Source organism: Haliotis rubra, unplaced genomic scaffold, assembly GCF_003918875.1.
Source record: "Haliotis rubra isolate DU_JTF1 unplaced genomic scaffold, ASM391887v1 Scf441, whole genome shotgun sequence".
Taxonomy (NCBI): Eukaryota; Metazoa; Mollusca; class Gastropoda; order Lepetellida; family Haliotidae; genus Haliotis; species Haliotis rubra.
The window spans coordinates 210,405-230,904 of record NW_025767126.1 but is presented as its reverse complement, the minus strand read 5'-3'; the positions used below and the strand labels follow the sequence as shown (position 1 = coordinate 230,904).

At 39.7% G+C, this 20,500-nt stretch overlaps 1 protein-coding gene across 1 annotated transcript; it reads right to left on the bottom strand.

The window, feature by feature from the left end:
- On the bottom strand, positions 1-18,630 carry LOC124289459 (mannan endo-1,4-beta-mannosidase-like). The gene is made up of 11 exons (XM_046726074.1): positions 18,537-18,630; positions 18,123-18,174; positions 16,268-16,402; positions 14,812-14,907; positions 13,458-13,712; positions 6,037-6,222; positions 4,610-4,815; positions 3,615-3,835; positions 1,660-1,813; positions 1,204-1,275; positions 1-472 (listed from the first exon to the last, which is right to left on the bottom strand). Exons 1-11 carry the CDS (start codon positions 18,537-18,539, stop codon positions 221-223), a joined length of 1,632 nt encoding a protein of 543 aa, XP_046582030.1. The 5' UTR covers positions 18,540-18,630; the 3' UTR covers positions 1-220.
- Between the last annotated feature and the right edge of the window lie 1,870 nt (positions 18,631-20,500).

Sequence of the window (20,500 nt, the reverse complement as noted above, 5' to 3'; positions counted from 1 at the left end):
TGTAAATTCATATTTATTAATATGTTTGACAGAATTTATAATGTTCAAACAGAATTAGTAAACTTTAAAAACACCCAAATCATCATTATCTATATTGTATGATGATTTAGTAATTCTCATTGAGAAAGACATTATCCATAACAATATTCCAAAGTCTATTTTTGAAAAGCCTGTGACCTATTGCATATAATCGTGCAAATTAAGTTGGATTCGATGCTGATCACAACGTGAGTGGAATCTGGCCTCCCTTCGTCTGGTCGTCCTTGCCCTTCAGTGACAGGAGTCCTCGCATCTGTGTGGCTGGTGAGTCTGAGTTCGATCCTTCAGCACGTATATGCCAGGTCCATCCTCCAGCGTAGCCAGTGGTATACAGGTGTTTGAACTGGTCAACGATGTCCATCCCTGCCCCGGACACCTGGTTAAACTCGGCGACCACCAACGGCTTCTTAAGTCCGTAGTCAGCGAAGACGTGCTGAAAGATACGTTGCTATTATAATTTGACCTTCTGCCAACAAGGTGTTCATATCTGTGTATACAACTGCCGACCCAATTGCATTTATCGATGACACCTGGTTAAACTAGGCGACTGACGATAATCGTAGATTTAAGATATCTTTGTGGAAAAGGCCCGTGTGTGTCATGATACCATAATGCAATATGCCCGCCGAATATATATTTCAGGATTTGTCTTAATATATGTCCAACATCCAGGGCCCACCTGCACAAAGCGACCATAGCGCAACAACTATCTTAAGTTCATGTTAGAGTATGGCAGTAGCGATAAGATCGCCTTGTGCAGGTGGACCCTGGGCCCCGTTCCTCAAAGCAATCGTAGCGCTAAGGTGATCGCAACTCCCATACTTTAACACAGACTTGCGACAACAAGTCCACTTTTACCGATGGCGTCACAAGTGGGTTTTTCAATGACTTCACACCCAACTTTGCGTGTTAAAAGCAGTCAATTTGGCATCACATGAAATGAAAGTTCGAGCAACTTAGGATTATCTAATTGATGCCCAGGGCCCCGTTCCTCAAAGCGATCGTAGCGCTACGACTGTCGTAAGTCTGTGTTAAAGTATGGGAGTTACGATCATCTTAGCGCTACGATCGCTTTGAGGAACAGGGCCCAGCAGTATAGTCATGTACATAATGTCTGTGGATAAGACAAGATGAAATGTCAGTTTCAACGTCAAGGGGACTCACCTTGAAGGGGGAAAACACACTATATTTCCCCTGCCAGGCGTAGGTATGGCTCGAATAAAACGTCAGCGTGCCCTGAAACCATAACACAGTTGTAAACATGCACAAAAATATAAAAACCAAAAACATTTTTACATTTTCTTCAAAGTTACAAAATATATACCATTGTTTCTTTTACCAGCCAACATTATGGAAACCTCGAATGATGACATGTGAACACTAGAGCAATGTGGTCGCTTTGAACCCGTTAAAGTGTGCATCTACGCACTAGATCTCTTTGTGTGAATATTACAAGCATATACTATACATGTGTTGAGACGCATTCAAGAACACTCCCTAAACATCTGTCAAGGATTCTTTGTTATAGACTACGTGGCCGTAAGTCAATAAAAACACATCCATCAAAAAGTATTTTTGCAACTTCAGAGGGCGATATGAGCGTAATATTTCTGAAAGTACCATCTTTTTGCCGCCAGCCTTTACAAGGCACTCGTCTTTGTACATATTGAAGCCTCCCCATTTATCAACGTTGGACCTCGCCTCCCACGACCCAGCCGTGACGAGCGCCTGGGGGTCAACCTGTCTGATAGCGTCCGCCTGCCAGTTTATGAATCTGAAGAACAAAAACGTAAGTTGAGATTTGACTAGGAACTGATTTCAGTCTTAATTGCGTTTATGGATCTATAAACGTAAAGACCGATACTGGTTCACACAAATTGTGTACATCTTACATATGTTATATTTGGGATTACACTTTCTTAGCAAAGTACAGATTCTATTACTTGTGTAGTCATTGTGTACATCTGTTTTACGTTTATAATTCTGCACTGAAAGTGAATGATTGAGTTTGGTTTTACGCCGCTTTTAGCAATATTCCAGCAATATCACTGCGGGGGACACCAGAAATGGGCTTCACACATTGTACCCATGTGGGGAATGGAACCCGGGTCTTCGGCGTGACAAGCAAACGCTTTAACAACTAGGCTACCCCACCGCCCCCTGTACGGAAAGAAAAATTAAAAATTAATATAAATTCTTGACCAAGTAAGTTCGTGTAAGTTGTACGCCAATGAAATATAACCCTGGGGCCAGAGGTCATATGTCAATCTCATACAGTGACTGTTGCACTACGACGACCACGACAACGTTATCAGCATTTAAAAATAGTAGTTCATGCTCCCCGACGACCACGACAACATTATCAGTATTTAACAATAGACAGACAGACAGACAGACAGACAGGTTTATTGGGTAATGTTGGCCCACGGCCCATAATACATACATTTGGCAAAAGTAAATACATACCGAGTAGAGCAGTATTGATACATTTTACATTTATTCGTTCATTCTACGGCGAACTTGTGAAAGAAATTTACTCAATGACTTTAAAATATGTATATTGTCCGATGACATCAATCGGATGAAGGTTTCAATTGCCGGTGGTTGAGTCAGATGTATTGAAAAACAATCAGATCTTTGTTTGCAATATTTTGGACATATTAATAAAATATGGAGTTCATCTTCAATGTAATCAAGGCCCGCAGCATGACAAGAGACAGAGACGTTCATTATACGGGGTGTTTGTATGACGGCCACATTCCACTGCGAGTCTGAAGTTACAGCACCGAAACTGAGTAATGATTTTACGTTGATTTGGTAGCAATTCACTGGTTAAATATGGTATTGAGTGAAGCAGTCATAAAATCTCTGTTTAAACATTTCCATGAATGTGGATGTACAGCTAGTCAGTCTCACAGTCCCTGAACCACATTTTTTTCCCTACTGCTAAGCCCTCTCTGCAGTGCTAAAGCGCTAAATAAAGCAAGTCTAGATTCCTCAGGTTCTGAATCTCTGGTCTACCCGGGGCTCCTTTTCAATTTAAATGGGCTTGTTTGTTACTATCAAACTTATATATATTCAGAGACTAAGCATTTGTCTAATGTACAGCCTATGTCTTGAGATATCAATAAGAAACCAAATCCATATTGAAATAATATCAACCTAGTATGAGAAGCCCATGTTTTTTTACCATTATCATCCAGAGTTTTCATCATTTGATATGCCTGATAAGGAAGTCTGTTTCGTGGAAGCTGCATTAACACTAGAAGCTTCATGTCTGTCACTGTGTGCAAGTCCTGGGTGCGGGTGTACAAAGCAAACACGTACCCGTGAAGATCTGGGTTACAATTGATCTTCAGTTGCCCATGCTTGTAAGAGCCGACTAACGGGATCGGGTGGTCAGGCTCGCTGACTTGGTTGCCACATGTCATCGTATCCCAATTGCGTAAATCGATGTTCATACTGCTGACCACTGGAATATCTGGTGCAGACTCGATTATTTACAGACCGCTGCTATATAGCTGGGATATTGCTGAGTGCGGCGTAAAACTAACTCACTCACTTAGTATACGTACTTCAGAAACTGCTGCGCCGTGTACAGCTTGCCCGCCCAACCTGCCCCGGAGTTCAGCAGGAAGTTTGTATCAAAACAGGGTTCCGCGTTGGCCAGGTTTGGTTTGACTTCTCCCTCAAACTCGTTGATGATGTCCCAGCCTCCCATTGAGGGCTCGTCCTTCACCGCCTTCACCCACGGGATCAGGGCATTGTCTATGTACGACTGCAGCTTAGCTTCGTCCTGAAAACGTGAATGATAGGGTCTAACTATTTGTGCAGTATCACAGTTCTATGAACTTGGCAAAGTATTGTGGGAGAAGTGACGCATTTATCTGGACTAGGCAGCAGCCATTCGAAGTGTATGCTTTGGACACGTGTCTGAAAGAAAAGGGCACATGATGTGTTTTTAAAAAAACAGCCCTAGGCATGTGTGACTCTGTTGCAGTAGAATAGGGACAATATCAAATAACTATTCCATCATCAACTTTGGAGGCTCCTACAAAGACGACAGTGAGGCTGACAGACCAATGATTACTCACGGGCTAAACATGGATATTTTGAACCTATACCCTTGACGGAATTTTCATAAAAGGAGGGTGGGGTGGTGGGGTGGGGAGGGATCCACGGAAGCCCTTACACCCAGGATCCAGGTAAACCATTGTATACAGTATATCTCTTGTTGAACCCCTTTCCTACCATTCCTGCCTCTCGGAATAACTGAATGAGAGTTTTATCCTTTAGCAATATCCCAGCAATATCACGGCTGGGGACACCAGAAATGGGCTTCACACATCGTACTCATGTGGGGAATCGAACCCGGGTCTTCGGCGTGACGAGCGGAGCAAGTCAAAACTATTGCCAATATTAGGTGTCTTCCTGTGGTTTTCTTTACGGGTGATTGTATTCATTGTATCACAAATCCTTTTTTTTGTCAAGTACATTATCTGTTTGTTCATCAAAAGAGATGATAAATGGAGTGAAAGACAAAATAATGACGTATATAGGTCCAAATTACTTTGATTAACCCGTCAATGTGGATGTGGTCATTCTGCGCCTGGGCCCCGTTCCACAGACAGAAGAAGACAAGGATGTTGTACTCCAGGGCCTTCCGCAGGTACTTCTTGATGTCGCTGATGAAGGTGCCCTTCTGATCCAGGCTCACGACCATGCCAGATGAGTCGAAATGGGGAGAGACTGCTCCCTCATCGTGCACCCACACACCTAGATGAACATGTATGTATGAACATGTGATATTAAAGGAAGCCTTCATTCCTTTCTTTCTTCAACTGTTAATATTCTCTGAAACGACTGTGGGAGCAAATGCGCGAAACTATGATTAGTAAAGAACATCCTGATATGAAGTTTTTTTAATCCCTTCTGGAAACGCCAGCATGTGGACATATTTGCTTGTTTGTTGTTTAACGCCACACTCAGCAATATTCCAGCTATATGGTGGCGGTCTGAAAATAATCGAGTCTTGACCAGACAATCCAGTAATTGACACCACGAGCATCTATCTACGCAGCTGAGATACGATGACATGCATAAACCAAGTCGGCCACCCGGTCGCCTCTTACGACAAGCATGGGTTGCTGAAGACCAGTCCTAACCGGATCTTCACAGTTGTAATGAAAGAAAAATAAAATGACCCTTTTACATCCTAAGAACAGAAATTGGTCCTATATGGACCTAAAAGTAGACTAGATGTCTGCGGAGATTTCAAAGCCGGGATTGGGAACTTGTGTGATAAATCATTTTTTACCATCAACTCAGAAAGCACTCCTTGCGAACAACTCTGATCTATTTAAATTGAAATCGTCCTATCTCGTCAATGTAGAATAATGGCTGATAACTATATGTTGTCATCAACAGATACACCACGGTATGATGTCCACTGTGCTACTGACCATGCACCTTCTACTGACTGCATACCCGTGAAGATCCGGGATAGAATTGATCTTCAGTAACCCATGCTGGTCGTAAGAGACGACTAACAGGATCGGGTGGTCAGGCTTGCTGACTTGGTTGACATATGTCGTCGTATCCCAATTGCGTAGATCGAAGCTCATGTTGTTGATCACTGGATATTTTGGTCCAAATAAACTCACTCACTCACTCACCTGGCTGCTTCACATTTCACCTTGTGCAAGTGAAATGAAGAAGAAGAAATGATACAATTCAAACTGTAAAGACCTGAAGACCACGTAATAAATCATCTCGAATTATACAAACAGGTATCAACAATGCCGAAGAACAAGAAAAAACTATCCACTGGTTTCGAGTCTCAGATGGGTGCAATGTGTCCAGCTTCGATATTGCTGCAGTAACGGTAAGTCCTGACACCAGAAAACCTGAACGCAGTCATATCTACCCAATTCTTGTTGTTCAAGACCAAAAAAATAATGTTACAAATTCCTTATGTGTAGATTGTGTGATACATACGAATAGAATTGCCGCCATTGTCGGCAACCATCTTCAGGTACTTTTCAAAATCTAGGTGTCTGTATTCGTAGTTGTTGTCTCCGAAGTCGTGCCCGTTGGATACCCAAGCCTGGTTGACGCCGGATAGAAAAACCTTCTTGCCGTTTTGTTCAAAGTGAGTGCCCTTCACGATCAACCGTGTCCCCTCTGGAAAACAAGGTAAAGAGTTATCTACCAGTATGAGGTCACAGAAAACAACGTGAAGAGTTATCTAACAGTATGAGGTCACGGAAAACAAAGTGAAGAGTTATCTAACAGTATGGGGTCATGGAAAACAAAGTGAAGAGTTATCTAACAGTATGGAGTCACGGAAAACAACGCGAAGAATTATCTAACAGTATGGGGCCATGGAAAAGAACGTGAAGAGTTATCTAACAGTATGGAGTCACGGAAAACAACGTGAAGAGTTATCTAACAGTATGGGGTCACAGAAAACAACGTGAAGAGTTATCTAACAGTATTGGGTCACAGAAAACAACGTGAAGAATTATCTAACAGTATGGGGTCACGGAAAACAACGTGAAGAGTCATCTAACAGTATGAAGTCACGGAAAACAACGTGAAGAGTTATCTAACAGTATGGGGTCACGGAAAACAACGGGAAGAAGTATTTAATAGTGTAGGGTCACAGAAAACAACGTGAAGAGTTTTCTACCAGTATGGGATCACGGAAAACAACGGGAAGAGTTATCTACCAGTATGAGGTCACGGAAAACAACGTGAAGAATTATCTAACAGTATGGGGTCACGGAAAACAACGTGAAGAGTTATCTAACAGTATGGGGTCACGGAAAACAACGTGAAGAATTATCTAACAGTATGGGGTCACGGAAAACAACGTGAAGAGTTATCTAACTGTATGGAGTCACGGAAAACAACGTGAAGAGTTATCTAACTGTATGGGATCACGGAAAACAACGTGAAGAGTTTTCTACCAGTATGGGATCACGGAAAACAACGTGAAGAGTTATCTAACAGTATGGGGTCACGGAAAACAACGTGAAGAGTTATCTAACAGTATGAGGTCACGGAAAACAACGTGAAGAGTTATCTAACAGTATGGGGTCACGGAAAACAACGTGAAGAGTTATCTAACAGTATGGGGTCACGGAAAACAACGTGAAGAGTTATCTAACAGTATGGGGTCACGGAAAACAACGTGAAGAGTTATCTAACAGTATGGGGTCACGGAAAACAACGTGAAGAGTTATCTAACAGTATGGGGTCATGGAAAACAACGTGAAGAGTTATCTAACAGTATGGGGTCACGGAAAACAACGGAAGAAGAGTTATCTAACAACGTATGGGGTCTACAGTATGGGGTCATGGAAACAACGTGAAGAGTTATCTAACAGTATAGGGTCACGCTAAAAGAACGTGAAGAGTTATCTAACAGTATGGAGTCACGGAAAACAACGGAAGAGTTATCTAACAGTATGAGGTCACGAAAAGTTATCTAACAGTATCGGGTCACGGAAAACAATAAGTTATCTACCAGCATGAGGTCACGGAAAACAACGTGAAGAAGTCATCTAACAGTATGAAGTCACGGAAAACAACGTGAAGAGTTATCTATCAGTAATAGGTCACGGAAAACAACGAAGAGTTATTTAACAGTGTACCCAGGGTCACGGAAAACAACGGGAAGAGTTTATCTACCAGTATGGATCATCACGAGAAAACAACGGGAAGAATTTATTAACAGTATGAGGTCACGGAAAACAACGTGAAGAGTTATCTAACAGTATCGGGTCACGGAAAAACAACGTGAAGAGTCACCAACAGTATCGGGTCACGGAAAAACAACGTGAAGAGTTATCTAACAGTATGGGGTCACTGAAAACAACGGAAGAAATATCTAACAGTATGGGTCACTAACGTGAAGAGTTATCCAACTGTATGGGGTCACGGAAAACAACGTGAAGAGTTATCTAACTGTATGGGATCACGGAAAACAACGTGAAGAGTATGGGATCACGGAAAACAACGTGAAGAGTTATCTAACAGTATGGGGTCACGGAAAACAACGTGAAGAGTTATCTAACAGTATGGGGTCACGGAAAACAACGTGAAGAGTTATCTAACAGTATGGGGTCACGGAAAACAACGTGAAGAGTTATCTAACTGTATGGGATCACGGAAAACAACGTGAAGAGTTTTCTACCAGTATGGGATCACGGAAAACAACGTGAAGAGTTATCTAACAGTATGGGGTCACGGAAAACAACGTGAAGAGTTATCTAACAGTATGGAGTCACGGAAAACAACGTGAAGAGTTATCTAACAGTATGGGGTCACGGAAAACAACGTGAAGAGTTATCTAACAGTATGGGGTCACGGACAACAACGTGAAGAGTTATCTAACAGTATGGGGTCACGGAAAACAACGTGAAGAGTTATCTAACAGTATGGGGTCACGGAAAACAACGTGAAGAGTTATCTAACAGTATGGGGTCACGGAAAACAACGTGAAGAGTTATCTAACAGTATGGGGTCACGGAAAACAACGTGAAGAGTTATCTACCAGTATGGGGTCACGGAAAACAACGTGAAGAGTTATCTAACAGTATGGGGTCACGGAAAACAACGTGAAGAGTTATCTAACAGTATGGAGTCACGGAAAACAACTTTGTAGAGTTATCTAACAGTATGGGGTCACGGAAAACAACGTGAAGAGTTATCTAACAGTATGGGGTCACGGACAACAACGTGAAGAGTTATCTAACAGTATGGGGTCACGGAAAACAACGTGAAGAGTTATCTAACAGTATGGGGTCACGGAAAACAACGTGAAGAGTTATCTAACAGTATGTGGTCACGGAAAACAACGTGAAGAGTTATCTAACAGTATGGGGTCACGGACAACAACGTGAAGAGTTATCTAACAGTATGGGGTCACGGAAAACAACGTGAAGAGTTATCTAACAGTATGGGGTCACGGAAAACAACGTGAAGAGTTATCTAACAGTATGTGGTCACGGACAACAACGTGAAGAGTTATCTAACAGTATGGGGTCACGGAAAACAACGTGAAGAGTTATCTAACAGTATGGGGTCACGGAAAACAACGTGAAGAGTTATCTAACAGTATGGGGTCACGGACAACAACGTGAAGAGTTATCTAACAGTATGGGGTCACGGACAACAACGTGAAGAGTTATCTAACAGTATGGGGTCACGGAAAACAACGTGAAGAGTTATCTAACAGTATGGGGTCACGGAAAACAACGTGGTTATCTAACAGTATGTGGTCACGGAAAACAACGGGATAGGTTATCTAACAGTATGGGGTCACGGACAACAACGTGAAGAGTTATCTTACAGTATGGGGTCATGGAAAACAACGTGAAGAGTTATCTAACAGTATGGGGTCACGGAAAACAACGGGAAGAGTTATCTAACAGTATGGGGTCACGGAAAACAACGTGAAGAGTTATCTAACAGTATGGGGTCACGGAAAACAACGTGAAGAGTTATCTTACAGTATGGGGTCACGGAAAACAACGTGAAGAATTATCTAACAGTATGGGGTCACGGAAAACAACGTGAAGAGTTATCTAACAGTATGGGGTCACGGAAAACAACGTGAAGAGTTATCTAACAGTATGGGGTCACGGAAAACAACGTGAAGAGTTATCTAACAGTATGGGGTCATGGAAAACAACATGAAGAGTTATCTAACAGTATGGGGTCACGGAAAACAACGGGAAGAGTTATGTAACAGTATGGGGTCACGGAAAACAACGTGAAGAGTTATCTAACAGTATGGGGTCACGGAAAACAACGTGAAGAGTTATCTAACAGTATGGGGTCACGGAAAACAACGTGAAGAATTATCTAACAGTATGGGGTCACGGAAAACAACGTGAAGAGTTATCTAACAGTATGGGGTCATGGAAAACAACGTGAAGAGTTATCTAACAGTATGAGGTCACGGAAAACAACGTGAAGAGTTATCTAACAGTATCGGTTCATGGAAAACAACTTGAAGAGTTATCTAATAGTATGGGGTCACGGAAAACAACGTGAAGAGTTATCTAACAGTATGAGGTCACGGAAAACAACGGGAAGAAGTATTTAATAGTGTAGGGTCACAGAAAACAACGTGAAGAGTTTTCTACCAGTATGGGATCACGGAAAACAACGTGAAAAGTTATCTAACAGTATGGGGTCACGGAAAACAACGTGAAGTGTTATCTAACAGTATGTGGTCACGGGACACAACGTGAAGAGTTATCTAACAGTATGGGGTCACGGAAAACAACGTGAAGTGTTATCTAACAGTATGTGGTCACGGGACACAACGTGAAGAGGTATTTAATAGTATGGGGTCACGGAAAATAACGTGAAGAGTTATCTAAGAGTATGGAGTCATGGAAAACAACGGGAAGAAGTATTTAATAGTGTAGGTTCGTGAAAAACAAACTCACTCCTTTGAAAACAACTATCATACACATGTACCAGATACTCGCGTGAGTGCTGAACCTTTATCACTTTTCGTGCTTTCCATTCACATCAAGCCAACGCTTCGTGACCGAATTTTGTTCGAGGCAGCGTTTAACCAAACTCACTCCTTGAACACAAATTCCATTTACATGTACTAAATATTAGATAAGAACTATTTATCTATTTATTTTTTTCAATCAATTTTTTTTTATTTTCATGAAAAAGTAAAGTCTTCCATCATAAGTTGGATGTAATGTCATATCTGATATATCATAAGTATATAGTATTACATCCCATATGTCATGTTGTAAATAGCATCATATATGAACATATCATATTGTTTATAGCACCACATCTGATATATCAAGCTGTATATTGTGTCACATCCAACATATCATGTTGTATATTGCATACACATTCAACATATTTTGTTGTATACGGCGCCACATCTGACATACCATGTTGTATATAGCGCCACATCTGACATATCATACTGTATATAGTGCAACACCCGACATAGCATATTGTATATAGCGTCACGGCCAATCTATCGTGTTGTACATAGTGTATTATCTGATATACATTGTAAATATGTCTTATCTAACATATGTTGTATATAGTGCCACAATTATTCTGACATGTCATGCTGTGTCTTGTGTCACATCCAATGTGTTGTGTTATATATTGCGCAACATCCGGCTTATTGTGTTGTATATTGTGTCTTATATCCAACCTATAATATGTGTTCCCCAAAGTTACACCAGTGCCATTAACTAACTAGTCAATATATAACTAAAACAAAGATAATTTTTCAAAAGGGGAAACAGATCAAGATTTTACAAAAGAAGCGGTTGCTTCATACACAGGTCAGGTTTGAATACTGGGAATAATGGATGCCATTTATTAGCAAATTTCTTCATTTTATTCTTCCTTTTGGCAATGAAGCTTTCAACAGAAAAAAATATCTTTTAAAGTCTTTATAAAGTTATCGCATTTTTGAATGTTGTTTTTCAAAGAAGAGACATAGATCTGTCTTTTTGCTGAAATGATTATATGATTAAGTAATGGGTTTTTACTTAAGGAGCCAAAATACACCACATATTTTGTCAAATTGACTTTTTGTATCAAATAAGTGTTAATCCAAATTTGAAGATCCTTCCAAAACTTCTTAGTTTCACTACATTCCCAGTAAACATGGCACAAGTTTTCACCTTCATCTTAACAAAAGCTGCATGAGGCGCTCTGGATAAGGTTCATTTTTAAAAGTTCCTTTTTGGTATAGATAATACCGTGTAAAAATTTATATTGGAACTCTAAGAGTTTTACATCATTAATGTCTTGTCTGTAAGACTTAAAAATCATTGGCCAATCAAAGTCAGTATCTTCAAACACATTCTCCCATTTATGACTCATATGACGGTTATTATTGTTAAATAACAATATATCATAAAATAATCTTGATCCTTGTAATGATTTCATAAAATTCTTTTGATAGGAGTTAAGATTCATGTCATAGTTATTTATACACCTGTGATTTGTTATTGTATTCTTCCATGATTCAGGTATATTATTTAGAACATATCTATGATCTAATTCTGTCCCTTTTATTGCATATTTACTTTTTAAAGATTCAAAAAGACATCAAACCTCTTCATCACACATGTCTTTGATGGTTAATAGTCCTTTATTTGCCCAATGACTGATATAATGATTTTGGTATTTAAAATTATGATTAAACCACAATGGCTGTGCTAAAATTTCATCAATGTTGTTTTCCTCTATGGTAATGTTAGTACAATACATGTTCCATGCTCTTAAAACATCTTTCCAATATGGATTATTAATATCAGCAATATTATAGAAATTAGCACCAAATTTCATGATATCATGTAACGGAAAATTGCATGGATTACATATTGATGATTTTCTTAAATAAAGTCTCAAAGTGGATAGTTTCAAGGCATTGATAAAAGGTTTTATGTCGATAATTCTTAAACCCCCATGTATATAATCTTTTTCAAGGTACTTCTCTTAATTTTGTCAGTTTTGTCAGTCCAGATGAATTTGAAAAATATTTTATCAAGGGAGGTAACAAAATCTTGGGGTGGGTTTGGTAAAGTATTGAAAATATGAACTAATTTTGACATAGCTAGTGTCTTGATAACAGTGATTTTGCCGATTAATGTTAAATGTCTTTTTCTCCACACTGCCAATAATCTGTTAATTTCCTCTAGTTTTTTCTTTGTATTGATGATCCATAGATCCTTCAGTTCAGCATTAAGTATAATTCCCAGAACAACAAATTCATTTTTTCGCCATTCAATATTCAAATCCTGACATAGTTTATCACTACAACCTGCTTTAGATCCAATCCAGATAGCTTTAGTCTTATCAATATTTATTTTTAGTCCTGACATCATATAGAAAGTATTAATTGCATCAACAGCAGAATATAGACATTTTTCTGTACCATCTAAAATCAACTCAGTATCATCTGCATATTGTCCTAATTTATACTCTGTATCATCAATTACTATACCTTTGATATTTTCATTTTAAATAAAATTAATAAACCTGGGATGTCTCTTCTTTTTGTCTCAAACATAATGTCATAGAGTAATCTTGTGTTTTCGCTTATATTTCTACCAGGTATAAAACCAGTCTGATTTTCATGTATAAGAGAGTACAGGGCTGTTTTAAAACGATTAGAAATACAAGTACTTACTATTTTATACAGTGAATTCAATAAAGTTATTGGTCTCCAGTTTTTTAAAAGGGTTCTGTTTTTATCTGGCTTGGGTATACATGTAATAACATCTCTTTTCATTGTGAAAGACATTTGATTCTTACTAATAAATATTAGATAAGAACTATTGGTTACGTGTATATTAATATAATAATTAAAGAGATTCCATTCACATGACGTCTTCACGTACTTCGAGCTGGAGCCTTCCCTAAATTAGGTACTGCCATAAGAACGGGTTGTGACGTCACTGGTTGGTTGGTGTGTCCTGTGTTCGGGTTTGGTGTGTTCTGATTTCCTGTGTTGGGGTTCTGGCTTCCACCGATGGAACACAGCGCCACTGCTTTCGTCTCGGGGGCATCACATTTCTCCGCCATCCACTCGCCAACGTTGGAGTACTGACTGACGATGGCGGCACACACAGCCCCGGCCTCAGTGGAGGGGCTTCCTGAAATTGATGAAAAATGGAGAAATGAGTTACAGGTGTTTTTCTTTCTAAATAAGGGTCTAATGATTTGTCCAGGGGACTTAGATACCCCGTTCGTGTATAGACATCTGCGTGGATCCGATAATCATTATTCCGATATGATTCTTTGCTGTTTAGGTTTCTTACCATTCCGTGATCGACATTTTCTCCAAATTGGATACCTATGATCGTCATCACTTAGATTTTCCTTTCCTATTTAGATGACACGCCATATTATAGGTACTTTACGAATAAATGTTAACACCAACACCTCGGTTTTTACTAAGTTTACATGAAAAATCAATGTTAAAAAACTCGTTACACCCCTGTGCTAGATTCCACGGACTATGGTAGTTAATCGCCAAGGCGACTTTAACTGACAGTAATTAACAATGACGTTCAACCAGTCACAAGGATACGATTCCATTGCAGAGGGGGACGTCGTTCAACGAACGTTTCTTTTTTTCCAAAAGGCAGAACATACGCCGAAAGTGCACGTGATAGTTTTTGCGTTTTTTGCAATACTACTCACACAAAACGATACACAGATACACAGGAATAAAAAAAGCCCACAAAGACCAACGTCCTACAGTGATCCTTGACATATGACGGAGAGTGAGTGAGTTTAGTTTTACGCCGCTTTAGCAATATTCCAGTAATGGTGGAGACACCAGAAATGGGCTTCACACATTGTACCCATGTAGGGAATCGAACCCGGCTCTTCAACGTGACGAGCGAACGCTTTAACCACTAGGCTACCCCAACGCCCCGACTTACCAGAGAACGATAGCTGAAAAGTGTCAAGTATGCCAAGGAGTATGCATGGACGTTTAAGGAATACGTACAAAATGAAGACAGTTGACTTCAAATTTTAATTTTATATTCTTTCAATACGACCCTAACATTTCGGTGTAGATGGCAGTAAAACTTTGAAAGGTCGCATTTGGAGACAACGGAAGTTAAAATCGATTAGTGAACTCTGTATTAATGAACACTGCAGCTTGTGACGTCAGTCAAACATATATCGTGGAGACAAAGGTATGATGTAAGCAAAAGAATGTATGAAGGGTGAATTTGTTACCGCCATGCCACATTGTGTAGTCCACTGTGGTGCCATCGGTCCACTTCCAGCCTTGTCCATCATGCTTCAGACCAATCCAGCAGTTGTGTGGGGAACCTGGCATATTATAATAGCAGATCATGGATTTGTTTGTTTGTTTTTTGACGTTGCAATATTCTTACCATTTGACGCCGGTTTGCAAATAATCGAGTCTGGAACAGACAATCCGATGATTGACATCGTGAGCGTCAATATAGGCAACTTGGCTGCAATAACGTACTTGAACCACGTTAGTGAGTCTGACCACCTAATCCCGTTTGTCACCATTGACCACAAGATTGGGCTGCTGAAGAAGAATTCTAGCCCAGGTTTTCAAGGGGGTAGTGAAGTACGGAGGTAAAGTACCCATTACGTGGGGTAGTAAACAGGGCTGATGTACATTGATAACAATGTGTTCTTATATTTCTCCACCAATACTTATGAGCCCGCCAGTATTCCAGGCCAGAAGAAGTCTATTACCTGAGAACCAGACAGTTACAATGTGTGACCTGGTTGATTGTGTGTCCTCGTAACCCGAGGGTCTGTAAAGGTGCTCATGTATCAACCTTTGACTTCATGACCAAGGTTCGATTATACTCAAACCCGAGTAATATAGCGAGGATACTGCTGACATTGCTTTTATACAAATTGTTTCACATTTTCGGTTCGTGATGTCAGGTAGGGCAGGGCTGACGCTTTTGCAGACACTTGTCAGCGTTGATTCTCAGTGACCCATTGAGACAATATTCACCGTTATTGTATGCCTACTGGAATTTGATTTCCCGGATAATAGAGACTGATTGATCTTATTTAATGTTAATACTTTCCAGCCTCCATTACACCACAGAGTAAAGTCGGCGTGATACAACCAACTAGATGTGAGGTGAGGTGAAATTTGGTTTAACGTTGTGCTTGAGAATATTTCGCTCATATGACGACGTGCATGCGTGTGTATGTGTGTGCAGCTGCTTGTACTAGCCCAGACTTAAGCTGGTTTTATAATGCTAGCCCACTGAGTTACCATGCCGCATCGAAGCATGAATACCCCACTCAGACACATTATACTGACTCCGAGCCGACCAGTCCTTGTTGTACCCATTAATCCCGAGCGCCAGGCAGGGACCAACAAGTACCATATTTTAACGTCTTTTGGTATGACGCGGTCGGGGATCGAAACCGCGACCTTCCGCTCTCCCGGCGGACGCTCTAACCACTACACCACGGAGGCGGTCACAACCAACTAGAACAGAACAGAACTCACTGACCAAAGGCGGATCCGGAAAGTGGTGGGGGAGGGAAAAGAAGATGTCCCTGAGGATCATTTTCCCCTTACCTTTGGACTTCATGATATATGTGCACCCCCCCACTTCTCAAAAATCCTGCATCCGCCCCTGCTGTCTACTATATCTACAACCATGCAACAAGATCTTGAACTTACCAGAACCTCTGCATATGTCCTTCAACCTGTCGTTATGGTTTCGGTCATGAATGGACGCAAGATGGCCACCTTTTGCAACACATTCCTTCTCGGCTTCTGAGAAGCTCACCGGCTTATCAACCATTTCAAGCTGCTCTGAAATACAGTGATATGGGATTGGGGTGGAGTGAGCGAGTATTGCTTGACGCCGCATCAGATATTGGGTTTTATAGTGGAGAACCTTTAAGAGTCTTCTTCAACCAGAAAAATACTTGTCTGTGATAACATCAAAATAACTTGGACGTCTATTTATTCAATTTAGACTTGGATTCTTAGATCTCATGATAAATGAAGGAAGAAAAATGTCCATTGAAAGATCGAAGAGGTTGTGCCCATTATGTCATTTTGCTATTGTAAATGAAATTCATTTTACTTTTGTATGTCCATTTTACTGTGATCTAAGAAACAAGTATACATCTGAAGGATATCCGTCAAATTATCCTGTATCTGCTTTTATTTCTCTTCTCTCTTCAAAGGACGAAGGTGTTATATTAAAACTAGCTCTATACATGTATGTTAAAAATGCAATTTCTCTAAGAAACAAGCTGTTAAAGATCAGTGTATATCCGAACATGTAAAACCTACTTATATGTAATTCTTTTGTATATGGACCGGAGGCCTTACATGCAATAACTATTTGATTGAATGATAGACTAACAATGAAATGCACGCAGTGCCAGAACGAGGCTCATGGCTACCCTTCCCACAGTCTATGTGGTGATGAGGACAACCATATTGATATCACAACAGTGAGGCACTGTTTAAGTTGGACATGAGTCAGCCAAATGTCAAGTTGCAGACACTTTCTTCAATACTATCTCGATCTCTATAAGTAATATCTGTTTCACGAAATATCTTTACGACTGAAAGGATCTTATCTACATCTTATTGTGTTACGATCACAAACAGATATTTACTCGGCTTGATGTCGCCGGACTAATGTCATTCTTCTCTCATTTCATTTTACGTACGCATCTTCTCTCCCCCTAACTCATGGTTGTCTTACATAACATAACACAGTATACATAACACAACAAAGCATTGTCCTACCTGTTACCAAATAACACAACAATGCATTGATCGAATTATTGCCACATAACACAACAAAGCATTGTCCTACCTGTTACCAAATAACACAACAATGCATTGATCGAAATATTGCCACATAACACAACAAAACATTGTCCTACCTGTTGCCACATAACACAATAAAGCATTGTCCTACCTGTTACCAAATAACACAACAATGCATTGATCGAATTGTTGCCACATAACACAACAAAGAATTGTCCTACCTGTTGCCACATAACACAACAAAACATTGTCCTAGCTGTTGCCACATAGTACAACAATGCATTGTCCTACCTGTTACCAAATAACACAACAAAACATTGACATAACTGTTGCCACATGACCAAGCATTTCTTTACTTATAGCCGCATAGCACAACAAAGCCTTGTCATAAGTGTTGCCACATAACACAGAAAAGCATTGTTCTACTTATTATCAAATAACACAAAAATGCATCGTCCTACCTGTTGCCACATAGTACTACAAAACATTGCTCTACATGTTGCCACATAACACAACACGGCATTGTCACAAGTGTTGCCACATAACACAACAAAATACTGTCCTACGTGTTGTCACATAACACCACAAATCAACTGTCGTACCTGTTGCCACATAACACAACAAATCATTGTCCTACCTGTTGTCACATAACACCACAAATCATTGTCCTACCTCTTGCCACATAACACAACAAAATACTGTCCTACCTGTTGCCACATAACACAACAAATCAATGTCCTACCTGTTGCCACATAACACAACAAAGCAGCACACAGCGTGATGATTGACCACATCTGAAAACAACCCATCCGAACTATTGAACAATACGCACAACATTATTTTCGATGCAGTCAAATGTATAACATCCTATTATAAAACACTATTATCATCCGTATAAGGCAGGCTTTGTTTACAAGGCATACAGGACATGTTTACACTTGACATGTCATCATTGATGTTCAGTGAAACATTCAGATAATTTTCACCTCTATATTGTCTTTCTCTACTGACAAAATCAGTTCCGGCAGATTATCCAGCCTGAGTATTTTCAAAGGTTATATTTACCGATCTCTATATGTGGACAGTTTGCCAGTATTGTATAAGAAGAAACATATCTCAAGTACAACGGTTTGAAACGGTCTAACACAATCCTCACCATTGTTTTCACCTGGAATGTCTGCGATGTTGGTGCCCAAGCTACAGATATAGGTGGGAGTGACCTCAATCTGTTATCTTCCACATATTTGTACTGTCCATTCGGTACTGGTATGCAGAGATATGTTGTCAGGTTACATAGCTTCTTCAGGCAGCTGATAATTACCCATAGGCTCTTTTACATGCATACATTTACTCCTGTAAGTATATTTACTTGTGGAGTAAATTAACTCACAGGAGTAAAAGTATATTTACTTTCTGTTCACTTGGATATTTAACCAATAGGAGTTAATCTTATTTGTTTTGAAGAGCATGAAACACAATAATGATGAAATAATAGTCCCTTTGAAGATATGATGCAAAAAGTATATTTACAGGAGCAAATCAAAGTGTCATTTACAAGAACAATTTGCTCCTGGATTAAAATACTCCAGGAGTAAATATACTTTTACTCTGGAGCAGGTGTAAATTTACTTCAGGAATACAAATACCTACTTGAGTAAATTCGTTTTGTGACGCTTACATGGTCAATTTACTTACTATAAGTAAATTTACTTACATAAGCAAATATACTCCTGTAAGTAAATATGTGCATGTAAAAGCAGCTTTAAAACCCTTTTCATGGCAAATAATTGATAATTGGGGCCTTAAATTAATTTAGGGCCTTTTTAAGGTAACATTTTAAATTTCAGGTTTTGTCAACCAGGTGCGAACTCTGTTATGCTGAACCCAGATTCCATTCCCGTAATTCTTACGATCGCAAACCGCCCTTGACTTTCATATTTGTTAAAAGTGTCATTATCAACGAGATATCTGGGAAAACCAACATCGGTTGGCTATATCAAATGCCGTGGACGTTTTTATAGATAAGGATCTAAAATAGCAGGGTTTGGCCTTGGCATTACGATAAGTGTGAAGACGGCTCATGGTTAGTTTAAGGTTGTCAAGGCTTGTAGTCCAAAGGACTCCCAACAAAGAAGTTTGGTAATTTCGCAATAATGTTTCTTAACACGGCAACATTGTACGAAACAAATATTTTACACACACGTAAAGTTTCTAGACTGAATTGTTGATCACAAATGCAGATAGTACTTCAACTGGTGTGTGCAAACTCGTGTTTCAAATGGCAGTGGATCTGTAATCACCAGGTCTTTGAAAACGACGATAAACGCTAGAACAGAGGTCTGTCCCATATGTCTGTCCTCCTCCTTCTAATTTGTATCTATATTAATTTGATAACATCATTCTCTGGAAAGGCTTATGTGTGTTCAGTACCCGGCACATACCTCCCTTCCAAAGGGGAAGTGGTTGTCATGGAAACTCAGCTTTATTAAACATTGAAATTATATGTCCACATTTGAAATGTATAATGTAGATGAACAAAGAATCATGAACTGGCTCTGTGGTTTCGGAGAAGGAAAATCAAAATTACCAAATTGTATGGGAGCGACAACTCTAGTTTTGAAGGTGACTTAAGTCACTTCTTATATGAAACGAATCTCAGGCCCTTTCTTAAATATTCCAGACTCACACCAGTTCAATGTTGGTTTGTTATCTATTTAAAAGAGGCGCATGGGCCAGCTATTCATCAATATTTCCAGGCAATACTTTAGCCACTTTCCATAAAAGATTTCCGCTGAAAGGAGACTCGACTGTACAGTTTTGACTTCATAATTAGCATGTATTCCCGTATCAGTAAACATATGTAAAGGCTTGTCAATTGTTTGTTAATTGGGCATATGATACTTGAATAGGAAATTGCTTCGGACATCATTGTTGTGACAGATTCGAAAATATCATCCACAAGCCCATCATAAAATCTTTTGAAAAAATTTACAAAGTCATGACCCCATAGATCCATGCTCATGATGTTGACCATTGGATTGTCTTGTCAGGACTCGATTACATACAGATCGCTGTCATATAGCGTAGTGCGGAGTTAAACAATAAACAAAAGTGGCGAAA